The sequence below is a fragment of the Sturnus vulgaris genome, chromosome Z (assembly GCF_052056855.1).
Source record: "Sturnus vulgaris isolate bStuVul1 chromosome Z, bStuVul1.hap1, whole genome shotgun sequence".
Lineage (NCBI taxonomy): Eukaryota > Metazoa > Chordata > Aves > Passeriformes > Sturnidae > Sturnus > Sturnus vulgaris.
In genome coordinates this window covers 80,897,836-80,917,811 of record NC_142283.1, presented here as the reverse complement: position 1 = coordinate 80,917,811, position 19,976 = coordinate 80,897,836, and the positions used below count along the sequence as shown (strand labels likewise).

The window sequence follows — 19,976 nt, the reverse complement described above, 5'->3', positions numbered from 1 at the left end:
TATCATTAGCTAGTTGCATGTAAAATACACGAGTGTGTAATGAGTCCTGGTGTGTATATAATCTGCTCTGACTCTCTTCAGTGGGTCAGAGATCTCTTCGGAAATTGGGACATCAGCTCAGGAACAACACACATTCAGGCCAAGGGCATCAGGATGTAAAGGCCCTTATTAAGTAGAAAATTCTCATTTTTATAGATAGGGGGAAAAAGAGGAAATAACATGCTTGAAGCTTGGCTAGAATTACACAATCCGTTGACATTGCAGCTGGGAATAAAATTCCACTGTCCTGATCTTTATCCTCATGTTTTAACTGCTGGGCCTTGCTTCAAGGTTAATAAAACATGCTGTTTGCATGTGATAATGTGTGTAGGATTCCAACTTACCAAACAATTTCAGGTGATTTTATAAGATGTAAATACAGCACGTAGGTGTCTCTCATTTTCTTATCTTGCTAATTGTAATTGTTTTGCAAAAGGCCTGCTCACAAGGCCCTGCTGTCAGCTGCTGCCAAACAGTTTGGTGGCATTTGTGATTTTCCATAAAGTTTACTGAGTAGTTGTTGTGGGAATGTGGAGTGAGTTTCATCCTGGAGGAGAGAAGGCTCCAGGGAGAGCTCAGAGCCCCTGCCAGGGCCTGAAGGGGCTCCAGGAGAGCTGCAGAGGGACTGGGGACAAGGCAGGCAGGGACAGCACACAGGCAATGGCTTCCAGTGCCAGAGGGCAGGGCTGGATGGGATCTTGGGAAGGAATTGCTGGCTGGGAGGGTGGGCAGGCCCTGGCACAGGGTGCCCAGAGCAGCTGTGGCTGCCCCTGCATCCCTGGCAGTGTCCAAGGCCAGGTTGGACACTGGGGCTTAGAGCAGCCTGGGATAATGGAAGGTGCCCCTGCCATGGCAGGGGGTGTTTGGGATGAGATGAGCTCGAAGGTCCCTTTCCACTCAAATCATTCTGTGATTCTGTGAACATTTGAGATAGCAGAAATGTTTTTTATGAAAAATATTCCAATATTTAAACTATCTACTCAAAACCTGGTAGCCTAAAAAGGCTGTCTCTGCACAGGGGGCAGCTGCTGATGATGGAGGTCTATAAAGCTTGTCTGCATCCTAGGGCTTGCCTGGGGTGCCTTGGGATTGCCAGGTAGCTTCCACACAGGTGAGATCTGCATGCAAATCTGGACGTGGTGATGCCAGGTGTCGCCCTCTAGCACAGTTGTTCTGCTCAAATTTGCTTTTCTAACTCCTAGGTTGATCTCATACAGAGTAGGAATTGCTTTGTACATTATATTAAAAAACTTTATTAACTCCTCTTTCTCAGGTATGGACATAGCCCAGTTGTAGGTGATGGCAGAGCAGCAGGCGTGGCTTGGCCTCACTATTTCCTAACTGTGCTCCCAGACAGCAAACTTCTTTTCCCTTTATGGCTTGGCACTATTGCAAAATGCTTAAGAACTGGAAAAGCCCAGAGGAATCCCTTGCCCTGTGGTAAAAACATTTTTGGGTACTGAAGATGAAATATTATGGAAGTAAACGTGCGTGCTAGAGAAAAAATAAAGTGCCTCTAAATATATTTTTTCATATAAATGCAAATCTTTATGTAATTCATTCCATAAATTGGCAAATCAGTATTTGGAACAAATCTCTATACTATATATGTAATTTTTGTCTTTAATAGTAAAGTTGATGAGTGTTAGCACATGTTTCTGTATAATTTCAATGTTAACTATCAGTTTTTGCTGGGAAAAAATATGCAGGCAGAGTCAGTAATACTTAGTCAGCCTTTTTCTCCTCCCATAGTGTTTTCATAGTTAGTAAATTTGACACACCAAAGCCTCTCCCTTCACCATCCCCTGCACACTGGCCATCGACCCGAAAGAGAGGGAATTCAGTCGGTGTTGGATCCATAAGAGGCTTCAAAGGGTGTTCCGTGAGTGTCAGCCCTGTTTTGCTGGTGTGGCTCCAGCCGTGGTGTCTGGTGACAGAAACATGTTCCTGTCTGATGCCGCTGGAGTTGATGTCAGTGCCGAGAGCGGAGCCAAAGGGCAGGTGCTGACATAAAACAGCTCGTCAGCCTTGGCAGGAGCTCCCGCCCCACTCGCAGAGAGAGCAGGGACACTGGGTTCTTTCAGCTGAGGAGGCATTTTCTGCTAGTCAAGATAATGAAAAGTTTTGCCTGTGGCACGCTTGTTCTGGGGGTAGGACTTCATTCCTCAGCACTGCTGCTTTCCTCAGCGCTTCATCATTAAAACTGCCACTTTAATAATGTTCGTATGGCTGGAGCTGGTATTGATGCCTCAAGATAAGCTTATAGAGCACTTTCTGTAGTGAAATCCAATTTTCAATTGCTCATAATTTTTTTTCGGACTTCAGTTGTTTGTGATGAAACTTTTCATGCTGAGTATCTTCCTTAGGCTCTTTTTTTTAGATTTTTTTTTCTAAATTTTTTTGGCACTGCTTTAATTGAAAACAGTTCTTCTGTTTCTGAGAATGAGGTTAGGGAAAAATGTTACTTAACCAATGCTGAATTCTTACATCTGTTTTATTGAGGAGCTTTAGAGCCTTCATGCCTTGGAACAGGCTCTTGAGATTTGGGAAGCGGGGCTTAGGGGAGTGAAGCTGTGGATAGAGATGTGCCATTTACAATCCCTCTTAAAGTTTACTAAATCTGGCCAAGTTACAAGGTCCCAAAACTTGCTATTTGCATATGTTGAGCAGAAACTTGTTGAAAAACTGGCAGCAGAATTGTCTGAACGTTGAGTTTTCATGAAGTGTGTTCCAGAGCGTCGTGCCATTGAGGCTCGGGATGCAGCACCTCTCGTGAGGTCCATGAGCCTCTTCCAGGATCCAGGGGAGACTTTCCCTGCCCCATGCAGTTGCTGGTGGACGAGGTTTCAAGCAAGAGAATTAACACTTAGAGTTTTCCTTGTCCTTGGAGTGGCAGGTAGCGTAGAGGAAGAAGTTACCTCACACAAACAAAATGTTACCTCTTAAAGGAAAAATAGGGACATGCTGGGTTAAAAAATAACGTGCCCATTGTGCTGGGGAGAGGTGGCAGGCTCCAAGGAGTGTGAGCAGATCTTCTCAGGAAAAAGGGTGGCAGCCAGAGCATTCCTAAGCTGTGTAACTCCAAGTTTTTCAGCTGTGCTTATATTAGGAGTTCTATTTAATTGTTTTTGAATGCTCTCCTGGAGGCTGATGGAGAAGCTGGCTGGAAGTGCTGCAGGTACCAGTGGTGAGGTGCTTCACAAGTTTAGAGGAGTGAAAATGGTCTAGGAGGGAAGCAGCAGGTCTGTGCTGAGTTTGCTGTGCTAGCAATTCCTTGTTCCTCTCATGCCTCAAGAAGCAGTTGAATTGAGCGCCTGCAGTCACAACAAGCCAACAGGAGCAGTGTGCTAAACTCACTAACTGATATAAAAATCTAACTGCTCTGGAAAAGTAATTTCTTGGATGCATTGACCTGTCTAGCAGCTTTACAGGTCACTTCTTTCATTGGTTGTCTGGATTTCTTCTTCCCCTTCCCATATGTATGAGGATGAAGTTGTCCTGAGGGTCCTGCATCAAACACGTTAGTTAATATCGATACCCTGATTAGCACTATTTAAAAATAATACTGCCAAGATGGTTATTTTGTAGCATGTTTCTATGCTTGCTTCTGCCTGATATTTTGCCTGATAGAGTCCACAGAAGATGTTACTGGAAGTTCCACAACTGGTTGAATTATACACATTCACTGTGTTCCCTTGCATTCTGACAAGATCAATAAAATATGGGGATGGTGCCATGGGCAAAAGCCAGAGGAGTTTTCTAATAAAACTGTAAATAATTAAATAAATAATGATTAAAAAATAAAAGCCTGAACAAAACCCCTCCAGGAACTAACCCTCTCTCCCCAAAATCCCACCAAAATAGCCCAAACCAAAACAAACTCCCAAACCCCACCATGCAACAACTACTTTTTAATGTCTCTATGTGAACTTGTTGGCGTGAAGTCTGCTGTTCCGAGGTGGATAGATGATTGAGTCAGACAGTTCCTCTAAAATTAAATCCAACACTGGGTGGATTTGCAGTTTTTCCCACATTTTTATTTGTTTTCCTCTCTCTCACTCTCTTCAAGCTTGCACTTAGTTTCTTAGGTTCCAAGTACTCATAATACTGTGGTATTGTGCTCTTGTATAATACCATAAAACCTTTATTTATTTTTTCTTGATATTGTGGTCACATTTGCAACTTCAGTTATACTGGACAGTCTTCAAATGTGCAGCAGGAATATTGTTCCATCTCAGAAATTGTATCACTTGTGTCAAAAGGAGTTGAAATAGCAACAGGCCAGGAGTTGGGCTAATAAAAATGTGAAGATTCCTTACTTAAGATGTTCCCTTCCTATAGGTTATATTTCTAAATGTGAATTAATGGTTTGTTATAGTTATTCCCAGCTTTACTCGGTCTTTTGATGTTATATAATTTGCTTTACTTAATTCTTCAAGGTGTCTGTCTCTGGGTATGGCTACTACTCAATAAAAATGTCATCAGGGATTTCCAGCTAACAAAGCTATGCCATGCTTCAGCATCTCTGGGCAAGTGAGAGGTAGACCCCATCTAGAAATGTTAAATTTACCATAGACTCATGGAATCATCAAGTCTGGGAAAGACCTTGAAGATCATCAAATCCAACGGTTAATAATACATATCTAGTTACAGGTAGTATAATTTCACGGAGTTTACAGGTATTGACTTTGAATGTTTTTGTAGTTTTTCAGATTAAATACTTTTTTGGTGTTTTGGAATTTCTGATTCCTCTGTGGTGTGAAAAGCTTTAATGAGGATGCAAGTTTGCAGCTGAGCCTCATGGTCTTGGGAGAAGATGATTGTCTTCTTATTTTAAAGTTCAAAACAAGAAAAATAGTAATAATGCAATAGATGGGTTGCCCCAAGGAAAGATCTTCTGAGATCTAGTGATAAAAAGGAAGATGAATGGTTTAAAATGAAATAAACACCGTTTTTGCAGTGAAATGAGGGATATGCTTATTTATCAATCTATGCAATTTTGTGTTTGCAATCTTTTTCAGTTCCATGACATTTGAAAGGTCGTGCGAAGTATTAGAGCTGGAATTAATTGCAGGAAGCAAACTGGAAAAGACTTTAAAAGAAAGGAAAGAAAAATGTGTGTATGTAATTTGGCTGGGCAACAAAGGAGACCTGACTGTGCCTTTTATTTAAGGGCTGTAAACACTGAACTGGGGCAGAAATGTTTTATGGTATTACATAGAACCACTTAAAGGAATACGTAGATGAAGCTGAGCAAAGTAATGTTTAGCAGAATATTAGGAAAAAAATCTTAACATTGAGGTTTATTAGATTATGGAACACGCTTCCCAAAGGATGTGGTTCAAGCTCCATTACTAGTCTCTTAAAATTAGACTGGATAGAATAACAAGCTGTACTGGAGGGAACACTGTTCATGGATAGGGGATGGACACAGTTACCTAATACATCTTTGCATTTCACTTGCTTCCATGATTCATTTCCTGAAAAACTGCTTCCAGAATGTGTTAATGACATCACAGCCCCGGGCACCTCAGACTCATCAGTGCCTCTCTAGCTTTGGAGGGTTTATGTGGAGATTTCCTGGGCTGTCTTTTCCCCAGTGTCTCCTCCACCCCAGCCATTCCCTGCTGCTTTGCTGTCCTGCTGCAGCACGGGGAGCAATGGTGACATCAAAAAGGTGCCTGGGGTGTATTTGAAATGTGTGGGTGCACAGGGACATGAGCTGGGCTATCCCTGGAGAGGCTGTGACCAGGAGTGGGGCAGGCGGGGAGCTGTTGTTGCAGAGCTTGGCTCCACAGAAACAACTACCTTCTGCTGTTCTTGGCAGGCAGGATGAAGTACTGGTCTCCTTTACAATAGTGTTATTAGGTGTGAAAACCCTCAAACAATTAAGTCATACTCAGTCATGTATTTCAATGAGCCAGTTGAAATCCATGAAATATAGAGCAGTTGTTCTGTTGCAGTGATTTGTTGAGAAGAAAATAACTTGATTTTTAAATCTCTTCTATAATTCTTTTTAACGTTTAAAGAAGTAATCTAAAACATGCACTTAATCTTTCTATAGCATTTTAGTCACTTTCTTGTAGTATTTAGGAATTAAATGCTTAAAATATAGTAGTAAAGCAGCTGAAATGTAACACAGCACCTGAAATAAAGCCATGGCAATCATCTTCGTGAATTGTGTGACTTTGACCTTGCACTAGGGACTAAGTAGTAGTTCGATGGGATTTTAAGTCTGAATATGCAGTTCCAAGTGATCACACATTTACTCTGATACACATCATGTGCCATTGCTGCGTTCCAGACAAGAAATGGAGTCAAGATGGACTGGTAGATAGCTGTAGTTTAAAAATGCTTTTAAATTTAGTGTCTCCCACGCATGAATTCTTGCTGCAGCCTGCTGATGACTTATAGAGCAGCTAGCCTACCAGTGTTTAAATACAAATTTGTTTTGCTAGACTGTGTGACATCGAGAAACTATTCATTTATAGCTGTTTGTAGAACCTCCCCTATGTCTCAAGCTAGTTTCGGCTAATCCTGTTAGTCCAATGCACGACAATGAAGACCATGACAAATATTGCTGAAAATTAAAAATTGTTACTTTTGTCATTTTTTGTATTACAATGCCAGCTGAAATGTTGCAAAAACCTATCATTTGTGGAAACGTGTGTCAGTTGAAAAAGTTACTACAATTAAAAAGTGACTGCAAACAAAAGTTATTGTGGTATTTAGGACAGCCATTTTTGTGCTTCTGAGTTTTAACAATTTCCCTTCTTAAAAAGTCACCAGATTGACTATTTCAGTCACAGGTTGTAGTTTGTGTGTACGTCAGTGTGTTTATGCTACAGATGAGTTTAATTCTGCTTGAGAGTGGAATATTTAACATGCAGGTTCATAAACCGTGTAAAAATGATTCCATATTTCCTATACTTTCCTGTACTTCAGCTTTGCTAGTTTCTTTCTGTAATAAATCTTGCCTAATCTGCAGTAGGACTTCCCTAAAATCAATGTAGCTGCTATTTTATAGTCTTCTAAGCAAGTATACCCTGGATTCCTCACAATTTGCAGTTTAAGTTCCTTAACTAAAGATCTGAGATGTTGAAGATGTGCTTTATAAAGTATAAAATGCCCCTGATAGAGCAGTTGCCTCACTGATCCCTGTTCATGATTCCATGGACCTCTTTTTCCTCTCCCATTCATTATCACATAACATCCCCGTGGCAACTTGAGAAATTGCTTGCATGGAAAAGTAATCGTAGGAAAGTATTTATGTATTTTTAGCTTTTTTCTAACACAATGTAGCAGCTGGAAACAAGGACAAGAGCCAGCACAATGTGAACTGCCAGCTCTCCATGGGCCACCAGAAAGTGTTCATCAGACCACAGTGTGAGAACTATTGAATTGACTTAAGAAATGTGACACACATAATAAGCGTTAAAAAAACAACGCTCAAGTTCCCAGTGCTGCTGCTTGAGTGTAATAAGAATTAAACAGTAATTGTAATGTTTTTTAATAATACGTTATTTACTGGTTTTGGTGGAGGAACTACATGATGGTATCAATTAGATGCAATGAAAATCACTTTTGCTTTAATTCTTCACCGTCTGTATTTAGTGATGCCTTAGATGCTGTTTCAGCATTGTACAATCTTCTGGATGCTAGAAGTTTCAGAAATAGGAAAGCAGAATGTGGAGCTAAGACTTGGATGTATTACTGTTTTGGGCTTTTTTCGTTGTGGTTGAGTTTTCTTTCTGATATTTAACACTGGCTTCGCCAGCTTCTGTAGCCTCATCTATTTGTGTTCTTTCCATTTCTGCAGCAAGAGAGCAGGATTGTTGTTTTGGATATGTCAAAATGACAGGGGGAAATCAAGAGACCTTTCGAAGATCTTCATGTCTACTAAAACTCTTACTTTGTCCTATTCAGTCTCAAAAGCAGCTTGGGGCAGTACCTCAAGTTGGTGCCCTCAGCAAATACTTTCAAAAGTAATAAAAAACTCATTAGGAGGATGCTAAATATATTTGAGATGATGAGGTCCTGTAGTGGAGAATGAGGGAAGGATCTGCCCTCTTACCAAACTCCAGTGACGAGAGACAGGACCATACTCAAAAAGGCTTTGCCAGTATTAATTGCAATTTAATGCCTATATTTAAACGCAATGAAGGATGTTCAAAGGAAAGGTTTAAGTTCAGTGATCACTTTAATTGAATTTTTGAGCTACTATTAGATTAAAAAAAAACCCAAACAATACTAATTTCCTAGAAAGAAACTTGGAAATAAGTAACTCCAATTTCCTCAGCATTAATTTAATGCTCTGTCCAGCATGAGAAGTCGAAAGTTTGTCTTCTGAGCCTTGACACTGAAGGTTAAAAGGTGAATAATATATTTTGCAGAAGAATTACAACTAGTTTAATAACTAATCCAGGAGAGCTCAAAAATCAATTACAGCTCACAGTTAGTTGATCTGCTGACTTAAAATAATGGTAGACAGTGTTAGAAGCTGTAGACTGTAAGTAGCAATGCTTTATATGAGCGTAATGAGTTTTTAGAGTACTTTCTGCACTCTTGGTTTCAAAATGTCTTCAAAGTCAAACTCCTAAAATTCTTCTTATTCTTATGAAACTATAAATAAGTGTGTTTAAACCTTTTCGAAGCAGGTACAAACATGAACCTTATTTGTATCTCATTGTGTAACAGAGACCAGGCATTAGGCTGAGGTTTCTGCAGAGTTGTGTTTACATCAAATAACAGTCAGGTGAAAGAAAGTTCTATTTTGGTGACTGTGTCATAACTTCATTTTGCCATTAAGTGTTGTTTCACAGAATGTCAAAGTAGATTAAAGTCCTGGGTTTGTTTTCATGGCTGTAAACTGTGTTTCCAGCCATCTTACAGAAAACCTCAGCTTCTCTGTTGCAAAATAACATACTTTGCTCTTATGACCTGCTTTTCTTGCTCTGCCTTACATAGAGTTGTATGAACAGAGAAAAGCAATCTGTGGCTGATAGCTTGGTGGAAGAGAAGAGCAAAAATGAATCTGTTAATTATGTTTTAAATGTAAAAGCAGTCAGTTCCTTATTAAAGTATTTAAGAATTTCCCAGAAATAATTGGCAGAATTTTACAGTTCTCCAATTGACAAAACTTCTAGCAATGTAGTTCCATGTGGAACTGAGTCAAGAAATAAAGTTATACCAGTGAATCCCAGAGCTGGTCAGGCTGGAAGGGCCCACAGTGGGACATCTGACCCCACGTCCTGCTCCAGCAGGGCCATCCCAGAGCACAGGGCACAGGATTGTGTCCTGAGGGCTCTGGAATATCCCCAGTGAGGGAGACTCCACCCCAGGGCAGAGTTTGTGTCTCCTGTGCAGGGGGAATCGCTGGGCTCAGCCCCTGCCCGTGGCTCTGGTGCCATGGCTGGGCTGTGCCTGGAGCAGAGCCTGGGCTCTGCTCTGACCCTGCCTGAACTCAGGGACACGCAGGGCTCAGGGCCCCTCTCACAATCCCGAACAGCCCCAGCTCCCCCAGCCTTTCCTGGACAGGGAGATGCTCCAGGCCCTTCAGTGTATGTGTCACTTTCCACTGGACCCGCTCCAGGAGCTCCATGTGCCTCTTGTGCTGGGAAGCCCAGAGCTGGACACAGTTAGAAATGATGGACAAATATTACAGAAATGCAATTGAAAGTATTCTGCAGAAAACTGTAAACTGTATAAAAGAAATAACTAATCCAAATACCTAAGCGTCTTGTTTTCAGCTTCGGTAGAGTTGCTGGGTAATGTTGATATCACCCTGATGTTTTAGTTGTCGCTAAGTCATGCTTATGCTGAATCAAGGACTTGTCACCTTCTCATAATTTCAGAAGGAATTCCTGTCTGTGAGGGTGGTGAGGCCCTGGCACAGGTTTCCCAAAGAAGCAGTGGGTGTCCCTGGATCCCTGATAGTGTTTCAGACCAGGCTGGACAGGGCATGGAGCCACTTGGGACAGTGGAAGGAGTCCCTGCCCATGTCAGGGGTTAGAATGGGATGAGCTTCAATGTTTCTTAAAGCACAAGGAGCTGGGAGGGGACACAGCCAGGACAGCTGACCCAACGGGTTGAAGGAATATCCCATAGAGGGGATACAGCCAGGACAGCTGACCCAACGAGTTGAAGGAATATCCCATAGAGGGGATACAGCCAGGACAGCTGACCCAACGAGTTGAAGGAATATGCCATATCTTGTCAAACTGGAGGGTGTTGCCCAGGAGTTGGTGGACACTGCTTCAGGGTCTGCAGCAGGTGGTGAGCAACTGCACTGTGCATCACTTCTTCTGTATATTCTTTTATCATCATTATCATCATAATTTTCCCTTCTTTTTTGTTCCTGTTGAATTGCCTTCATCTCAACCCCTGAATTTTGCGTTTTCTCTTAGTTCTCTTCCCCATCTCACCAGAGAGGAGAGAATGATTGGCTGTGTGGTGTTAAACCACAACAACGTTGAAGAGACTGTTTAGGGTTGTGAATTATTGACTTCATCAGGCTTATAACTGTGACCAGAAAGATAGTATTTGGTACTGTAGAGCCTTTTCAAGATTTTATAAATCTTCAGAAGCAGTTTGCCTCATGACGCTGTTTCAGGTAATCTACCCTTCCCTCTTTTTCGCAGCTTAGTGGTTTAGTTTTGAGAACCCTAGCTTACCTTTGCCACCTCCCAGAAATGTAGAAAGCTTTACAAAAACATCTGGAATTTGTATTTCTCTCGTGATATATAAAAAAATGTCAGGAAGATAGAAGTAAAATTAAAAAATCCTCAATGTGAAAGAAATCTAATCTATATGTTGAAGCATATAGGCAAATATCTCTTCATGCCTGTAATGATGCTAGGCAGAACTAGTGGTCTTGCAGCCATCTGTGGCTATCCTGTTGGCTTAAACAGGGATTTTCATGGAATCATGGAATCCTAGAATGATTCGGGTTGGAAGGGATTTCAAAGCTCATCTTGATCCAACCCCTGCCATGGGCGGGGACGCCCGCTCTCCTAGGTTGCTCCAAGCCCTGGCCAACCTGGCCATCATCACTTTAAAAAGATGAATTTTCTTCCTTTTCTTCTGTTTTCTTTGTTTTTCCTGTGATGTTCTGAAGAAGCAGAATCTGAAATGTTACTCTGTCCACACTGATTCAGTGTCTATTCTTCTATGTTTTCTGATAACTTCAGATCTGAAAAGAATATAGTAAGGAATGCTTCTAAAAGAGTGCAGCATAAGTTACTTCATTTTGTGTGATAAAGAAGTTAAATATAGTCTTGTAATTTTGAAATATGCATAAATATAAAATTAGGTTTAACAAAGTAATATTTCAGATGTTTTGAACATACTGCTACATACAGCTAGAAACCTTCTGTCTCTCTGTCCTCCCACGCTCTTTACCTTTTTAGCATTTTAATCTGATGTTTATGATCAGAAATAATATTTTCCTTTAATATGTTTTTAATTTGAGTGTGTTGGAAGCATCAGCCAGTACTTAGCACCTAATATGACACTGCCTTTGCAACTGCAAGGAATGTTATGAACCTGTTACATGGGATTGGTTTACTGGAGGATTTGCCAACACACGAGAGAACTTCAGGAGGTTACTTGGGTCACATATTAATGTGCAGATTTCTCTTGGACATAATGACCTCATTCTCCCTGGTGGAAGATTCAGATTAATCACTGGTATTTTGGCCATATCCCTCTTTTCCTAAGTATTGAGAAAAGGTGGAATGGCAGATGTCAGCCACAGAAAGATGGGGTGGTAGAAAATTAAAAACAAGAACTACACTAATGTTCAAGAATGGAAATTTGATAGATTTTAATTTATTTAACATGTGATGATAGATGTACAGTTGTTTCAGGGTTTTTAAAATAATTTCTTTGTATGTTATGTCTCTGGGTAACTTATGTGAGCTTAAAAATTTCGTGGTCAGCATCATTCATTCTGATAAGAGCAGTGGATGAAAAACATGGTGATAAAGGTTATTAATGTAACATTAAATTTTTGCCAAGAAGGCTGCAATTATAGTACTTTTTATTATAAGAACTCTCTCAAGCTGCTTAACACTGAGTGGCATTAGTCCCCTTGCCCATGACATGGCAGTAATTGCCCTGCAATTGTCCTAATGAGGGAGCATTGGTTTGTTACATAATCTGACTGTATAATTACATTTGAAGAAAAATACTCATTGGATGGCTTGAAATTTTGTAGGGCTAAGAGTACTTGAAATTCTCTTAATTGGTTATACTTTAATGTTTTGCATTCAAATGGCTTACAAGTTTTTATCATTTACACTTTGAATCTTGCAGACTAGAAGACGGGAAACAAAACTTTCTTGATTTTTCTGTTTTCTTTGAGAAGATGTTGTTGTTTCTTAAGAAGGCTGTAATTAATTTTTGATTTAGGCATTAATTAAAAGAGGAAATAAGGATTTACCTTTTTTAAAGTAGAACTTATTGGGTTTTTTCCTATATAAATCAAAGCTTTGACCTGTTAAAGTATTAATTTGATGAAATGCTTAGACTCTGCCATAAAATTTCAAGATACACTCAAAAGAATGATCTACTAGGCAGGCATTTGGGGATAAATCTAATAGTGTGTGATTGGGAAGGGCTGCTTCTTATTCCCTTGAAATGAATGTATCAAGGGCCCAGATGTAATAAACATAGAGGTTTTGTCCTTTCCTCTGACTTTGTACACCAATAATGCTGAGTCTGCAGCATCTCTGTTTCAGTTTTGGTGCTTTTCTTAGTGTTTTTCTGTGCTGTAATACAGTCCCATGAGCAGTGGCAAGGGCATAAGGACTAATGGACTTGCTGGAGAGGGATGAGGGGAGTCCTTTAATCCTCCTCTTATGCTCCTTCTCCTCTAATCAGTATTTGGGCATGTAGCTGGTCATCTGGTTTCACCAACGCTTCTCTAATTAGGAACAGGAATTTCAAATGCAGTAGTTTAGTACTGGGGTTAATTCTATTTAGTGCTCTAAGTGTGACAAAGACTCTGTGTTTGAGGCCCAGTCATCAAAGTGTGATAAGCAGTTTGACAATGAGAGTTTTTTCAAGCAGCCTTTGGGGACATGACATTGGCTTTATACATTATGACTTATTACTGGAACTGTACATGCCCAGTGTACAATTGTGGAATCAGAGAATGGTTTGGCTGGAAGGACCTTAAAGACCATCCAACTCCTGCCATGGCAGGGACACCTTCCATTGTCCCAGGGTGCTCCAAGCCCTGTCCAGCCTGCCCTTGGGCACTTCCAGGGATCCAGGGGCAGCCACAGCTGCTCTGGGCACCCTGTGCCAGGGCCTGCCCACCCTCAACAGGGACAGATTTTGTTTCAATATCTAATCTAAGCCTATTCTGTAAAATAGCCTTGTTTATTAAAGGATGACTAAACCTGTTGCTTGTTGTTTTTTTTTCTCTGCAGCTGGCCTGTGGACAGTGTTCACGCTGGGTGGGGTGGGCAGCAAAGCGTCGGCGCAGCTGGAGCAGTGCTCGCCTCTGGCCAGCCAGAGCCTGCTGCTGCTGCTGGTCCTGGCCAACCTGACCGATGCTCCAGACACTCCAAACCCCTACAGGCAAGCCATCATGTCCTTCAAGAACACACAAGGTTTGTGTCTGTTCTTACTTCTGGGCCTGAACTGATGGAACGGCATTTTAAGATGCTGTGATTGCATAGAGGTTCTCTTTCCAGATTTGTTGTCCTTCCAGCACACCCATGGAAGGGCAGTAGTAACAGTTTTTTATCTGGGAGTTTTGAGGTGGAGTTCCTCAGGTGCTGAAGTTAATGGTGGGGATAGAGGGAGGATATTTTATCCTTCTGACCTGAGAAATACTAGAGAGCTTCATAATCCTGGTCCAGTTTACTTCCTGGGCTAGAAGTTCTTTGAAGGTTTCTGCTGACTTTGATGATTCTGTGACTCTATAATTTCATAAAATATGCATAAAACTAACCTATAAGTAGATTGGTTATCCAAGAGTATGCAGGAGTTGCCTGAAAATTTGTAGTACTTTTTGTCCTGGAGTCATAGTCATTGGAGAGAAGATAAATAATTAAATTACTACCTGGGTCTGCTGACTGTATTCTTATATTTCAAATGTAAGAAAAAAATGTTTAACGTAAACACTTCCATGAGTTTTGTATGCGTGGGAGGTTTCAGAGTTGTTTTGGTGCTTTTCTGGATTTTGAGAAGGCAGGTTGCAGTTTCTGTGGCAGGTGCCATGTGGCACTGAGTCTCAGAGGGTCTTGTTTGGGATTTGGGAATGCCCTAACAAAGCTTGTGATATCTAGATAGCTCTGTATGCAGCCTGTGCCTTTCACATAATCACAGGCTCATTTAGGTTGGAAAATCCCTCCAAGTCCAAGCGTTCTCCCAGCACTGCCCAGGCCACCAACCCCTGTCCCCAAGTGCCACAGCCACATGGCTTTTAAATCCCTGCAGGGAAGGGGACTCCACCATTTTCCATGTGTACTTTATCGATGCTTAGATCTCTGAGTCTGAGCCATGTGGTTTCACCTTTCATTGGCTTTGTGCAGGTTGGCACCGTGCACAGAGCTCAGGAGCTGAGTGACAACCTGTGAAGCCACAGTAATATCCTGAGTTATGCACTTTCTTCTGGGGAGTTTTTGTATTCCTTTATCCATTAAGTTTTAACCAGGTTGAGCTCTAAATTAATTCACCATTACCTAGGAAAATTTATTGGGTTGTGAAGGTGGAGGATTGTTCTTATAAGAAGAATTCTGAGTCCTAACATGCTTCTTTGATTTATTGGATACCATTTACAGGTGGTTGAGATCAAATTGTTGATAAAGTTTTTGTTTTGTTCTGTCTTTAAACTGCAAGCTTCCTTTAATGTTGCATTTTGGTTGGCTTTGTTTCATGCCATCAGTAGCCAGTAGTGTATTGCATTAAAGGGCGCTATACATATATCATTAGAAAATTTTGAAAGAACTTATTTTGTGTCAAATGTAGCATGAAAAGCTGTATTTTCTCTACATGTGTATGTTGATAGAATGACTTATTGTTTCCCAGAAACTTGTTCCCACTAGCAATACTCATAATTGAACTTAAATTTAATTTCTGTGAACATTCTAAGGGGTTTGTAAGAGGAAAGTAATGTGAAATAAAAGAAGCTGGTTGCTGTCATAATATATACTATAAAAGGAAAATTGGCATTTTTGTTAAAATAATGTCTATAATTTAATTGGGACAAAACTAGAAGAATTCAGGATAGGGTTTTTTTTTTTTGTACATGGTCTAGAATAGTTTAATTTTTCTTTGATGAGTTTAATGCTCTGCAGAATAATACAAGATATGCTGGTGTTGCTGGTAAGTTTCTTTAATTTTGTTTAGATTTTCACTTTACTGGACTTTTTAGTATCCTTTAATAAAACTGATAGTGAAATGCTATAAATCCCAGTGGCACAGCTTGAACATCCACGGAAATGAAGCTGCAAAGCCAAGGGGAGCTTCTCAGCTAATGACCTGTGGCACCAAGGACTGAATTGTTCTGATTTTGCTGTCTACATCCAGGTCTTCCCTCCTGAAGGGAAGTTCCTGCCCAAAGCAGGGAGGTTTTTTAAACCAGCTGGTCCACAATCGTGGTCAGCAGTTGAGGAGGCCAGGTTGGAGTCTCTCCTGCACCCGTGGGTGCGTGGTTTTGGGACAGGCAGGATCTCCATCACCACGGGGCTGTGTCTCCGTGTGGTTCCCAGCTCCTGCAGGCAGGAATCCTGTTTGCTCCAGGACCTCCTGCTGCCTGCAGCTCAATGGCTGGAGCTGTCCCCCCTTGCCCTGGCCAAGAGGAATGGTGGCTCCCCGGCACGCTGTCTGCTGGGCCCCACAAAACCAATGGCAGCCAGGGCTCCTGCAGGGCTCCTGCAGCAATTCCAAGCACTTTTTCCATCCAAAGTGGGTGGAAATGCTGTTCAAAATACGTGATGACTGCCATGCTCTTCTGCACTGAAAGCTACTTAGAAAACTTCAGTAAGAATATGGGCTTAAAATCATAGAACCACAGTGTGGTTTGGGTTGGGACTTTCAAGATCACCCAGTTTCTACTCTCCTGCCGTGGGCAGGGACACCTTCCACTATCCCAGATTGCTCCAAGCCCCATCCGACCTCGCCTTGGACGCTGCTGGGGATGGAGGAGCCACAGCTTCTCTGGACACCCTTTGCCAGGGCCTCACCACCCTCACAGGGAAGAATTTCTTCCTGATTTGTCATCTAAATGTATTTTCTTTCAGTTTAAAACCTTTCCCCCTTGTCCTATGGCCATTAGCCCATATAAAAATTCTCTCAACTCTCCATCTTCTTCAAAAGCCCCCTGTAAGTACTAGCCTCTTCTGTTTCCACAGGGAATTTCTACACCTTAGAGATCTTTGCAGATGCATGTTTTTATTGAAGTTGGTAAAAGTTCTGTGAACAGAAATCTGTTTTATTTTCGCTTCCAGCCCTAACACAGAGTATATTGTGATTCTGAACAAATTGCTATTACTTTGAGGGATGTCAGACAATGTGATGTGATGCTTTACATCACTTAACTCAGCAAACTCCCCACCACTGAAGTCTTGACACCTGTAAAGTCTTGACACCTATGATCCACTGAGATATCACAGTAATCTTGACCTATGCACATCCGCCCTTTGTGCCAAAAAGGAATGGATGGGAGATACTCCGCCTTAATGCCAGAGAACTAAACCTGCAAGTTTGATGTGCAGGGATTGGAAGTTAATCACTGATATATTGGTTCCAGATATATTGTGGCTGCCCGTCTTCCGCAGCTCCTGGGATCACATTCCTTATTAGCAGTAGAAGCCATATGGAGGGACAAAATTGTTTTATGAAAAAAGGTGAATGCTCTGTGCAGGTACCAGGGTCTTACTCAAGCTCATATGGGAGAGCAACCTCAGCTTTTGGCACAACTGAAACTTTATGAGATTCTGTTATGGTTTATGACCATTGGTGATACGAGTCACAGGTGATTTTTGTTTCCTCCTTTCTGTGGTGTATTAAATATTTCCCCCAGAGATTTTATAAAATTAACAAATAACTGAATGATAAATGTATTTGTTAAAGATTTTCTTTTACTTCTGTATTTCAGATAACACCGCATTTTCGTCATCAAATCCACACACTTTCCAGATTAACTTTAACAGTTTATACACAGCTTTATGTGAGCAGCAGAAATCTGATCAAGCCACTCTTCTCTTATACATGCTTCTGCATCAGAACAGCAATGTGCGGACCTACGTGTTGGCACGGACAGACATAGAAAATCTGGTGAGTCTTGCTCTGCTTCCTTTATTCTCACCACGAGGGATTGGCCCTGCAAGCCTGGGTGTCACCAGCTGCCAGTGGCCTCTGTTCTGCGTGGGAGCAGTGGGTTCTGGATCACTCATTCACCAGTTCTAGCTCACTTACTCATTTTTGTTATGTCATCTCAGGAGTGTAGTGCTAGCACATGACTGCAGTCAAGGGTGGTACTGGTAAAGCCACAAGACCATCCTGGATTCCCTCCTTCTCTGTGCCACTATCGTGACCCAGGTGAAAACTCCCCACTTCTGATCATGGTGTAGAGAAACTGGTAGCAGAAATTATTCTATTCATCGTTTTATTTATGTCTTTTGGATATTCAGGCCAAAAAGTTGCACAAGCTTACTCTGTGCTTTCAGGAGTAATAGTTAACAAAATGAGCTGTAACTGGACTAACATGCCAAATGTCTTACAGGGTTGACCTAAGACTGAAAGTCCTCAAGGAGCAACTCACAGATTTTATAGAAATACAACTGTAGTGCCTTTTTAGCTGCTTAAATAGGATTGTGGTTAATGGCCAATATAACAGACACCTGGTATGGTTTTTGTAGGTTATAAATTAGCTTATGCTCCCTGCTTTAGTAATGTCACAAACCACTTTAACAAATCTTACTTATTAAAGAGCATTCCTTTAATAAGATAATGGCTGTCTAGGGGAATTGGTAACAGAATAGAGGACCCTTTCCATTTTAATATTTGAAATCCTGCCAGGTAATTAGATCCCTTGCCTGTTTGATGGCAGATATGGAGTGAATTTGGTTTCAGTCCAAGTTCTAGCAGATGTATTGCTAAAATCGGAGTTGATAGACGCCACTGTTGGCAAACTGGGGTGAGATGGTTGATGCTGAATTGATTCAGGACTGAACTCCTGTGTCCACTGCAGATTATGTAGGCAAGGCTGAGTCATTTTGCATGAATTCTGTGAACAAATGGTCATGTATAATTTTTGGGGCTGCTAGTGTGTGATATGACAAGTTAACAGCTGCTAACCATAACAATTTGTTGTATCTTTAGAATCGTAGAATAGAATCCCAGAATGGTTTGGGTTGGAAGGCGCCTTAAAGCCCCTCTTTTTGCAACTTCTTGCATGTGCAGGGATGCCTTCCACTATCCCAGGTTGCTCTAGACAGCTAAATATTAGGTGTGTGCATTGTTTTATAATTACGGTTTCTGATACGTTGTAAAGCTTCCAGAAAAACAGTGTGGTGCATCTGTCAAAACAAGTCAAGATGCAGGTACTCAGATGCTGTGCAGTGTAGAATATTTTCATATATTATCACCTAAAAAAGAATAGTCAGAAAATCTCAGAAATTACCAGCAACTTTAAACACTTCATGGGAAAAGATGGAAAAATTCAGAAAAGCATTGCTGAAAAGTCAACCGCATGTTGTTGTGGGTAGTTTGATTTTTTTTTAATACCAACATTTGAAATTGGTGTTATTTTGCTCTTCATGCTGCTGCTCTGTGATCTCTACTGACAACTTACTGACATCTCTGTCCGATCCTCTTGCTTTTATTGGGCCAGTGAATAAGGTGTAGCAGCAACTAACGGAGAAGAGCAGTTTCAATTGCTCAGTAAGGCAGGCTGAGCCAGACTCAAAAAGAATTGGGAGGGCTGGGAGTTCTACTGGACAAAGAAATCATGACCTCCTAACTACAGTCCTGTGGTGAAAAAGGGTAATTCAGCCTTAGACTTGAAAATGAGATAAAGGGACTCAAGTACTGGAGCTGGCTATTGTTCCCTGTATGGCAAGAGTGATGCACTGTGTACTATTCTGGTGTTGTAATTCCAAAGTTCATAAAATAGTTACAGACTGTTGAAAAATAGATCAGTGATGAGAAACATGGGAGTTTTTTTGCTTTAAAATTAACAATAATGCTGTGAGAGGCTTTGGAAGATAACTCTAGCTGGTCAGAGAAGAGCTTGGGGAGCATCAGGATGTGTATGTGCCTTCGTAAGGGGGAATCCTTGAAAAAACAAGAATCTTCACTTGCAGAGAGGGGTGGGAAGAACTAAAGCCTGGAGGTTGATTCCTACCATCTGGATATATGGGAGAAAAACAGTAATGTCATTAATTCAAAGTCAAAATAAATGATCTTTGAATCAAGGTGGAGCACTTTTTGGAGGCATGTGGTGTAAATCAATGGCTTCTTTGTACAGAGGCTTTGGATGAATTAAGTATAAGGTATATAGGTGCTGTGAGAGATGATGTCTGTATGCAGTTCAGAGCTCATCCTAAACTTCAGGAGGTTTTGCACATTGTTCCTGTTTCACTGCATTCAGTACATCCCATATGTTATGTTTTCCTCTATTTTTATTTGTCTCCCTTTCTATGCCCAGGAAGCATCACCAGAAGGTGCTCTGTAACATTTCATAAGGATTTTTAAAATGTGTCTCTGCTCTTTTTCAACTTCAATTTAACTTGTAAATTCAAACAGTTTGTTTTTCTTAGTTGGTATAACAAATGAGTGTCTCAGCTCACTTCCTCACTTGTATGAATCTCCCTCTGCCATTTATAGTTAAATACCTTCACCTTCTGTTGGGCTTCGTGTTTTATTGTTAATAAAGAACCTTTTTTGCTCTTATTGTAATTCTGCTTGGCAAAATGAAT

The 19,976-nt window shown here is 41.0% G+C and overlaps 1 protein-coding gene across 6 annotated transcripts in view; it reads left to right on the top strand.

Moving 5' to 3' along the window:
- DYM (dymeclin) overlaps window positions 1–19,976 on the top strand; it is a 216,403-nt gene that overhangs the window by 63,955 nt on the left and 132,472 nt on the right. For all 6 annotated transcript variants that reach the window (XR_015799699.1, XM_014894892.2, XM_014894890.2 and 3 more), the window contains 2 exons: window positions 13,476–13,658; window positions 17,153–17,331. Coding sequence is in view for 5 of the 6 variants with exons in the window: in XM_014894892.2 (XP_014750378.1) it covers window positions 13,476–13,658; window positions 17,153–17,331 (362 nt within the window). In the remaining variant the exon portion in view is untranslated. The remainder of the gene's footprint in view (window positions 1–13,475; window positions 13,659–17,152; window positions 17,332–19,976) is intronic.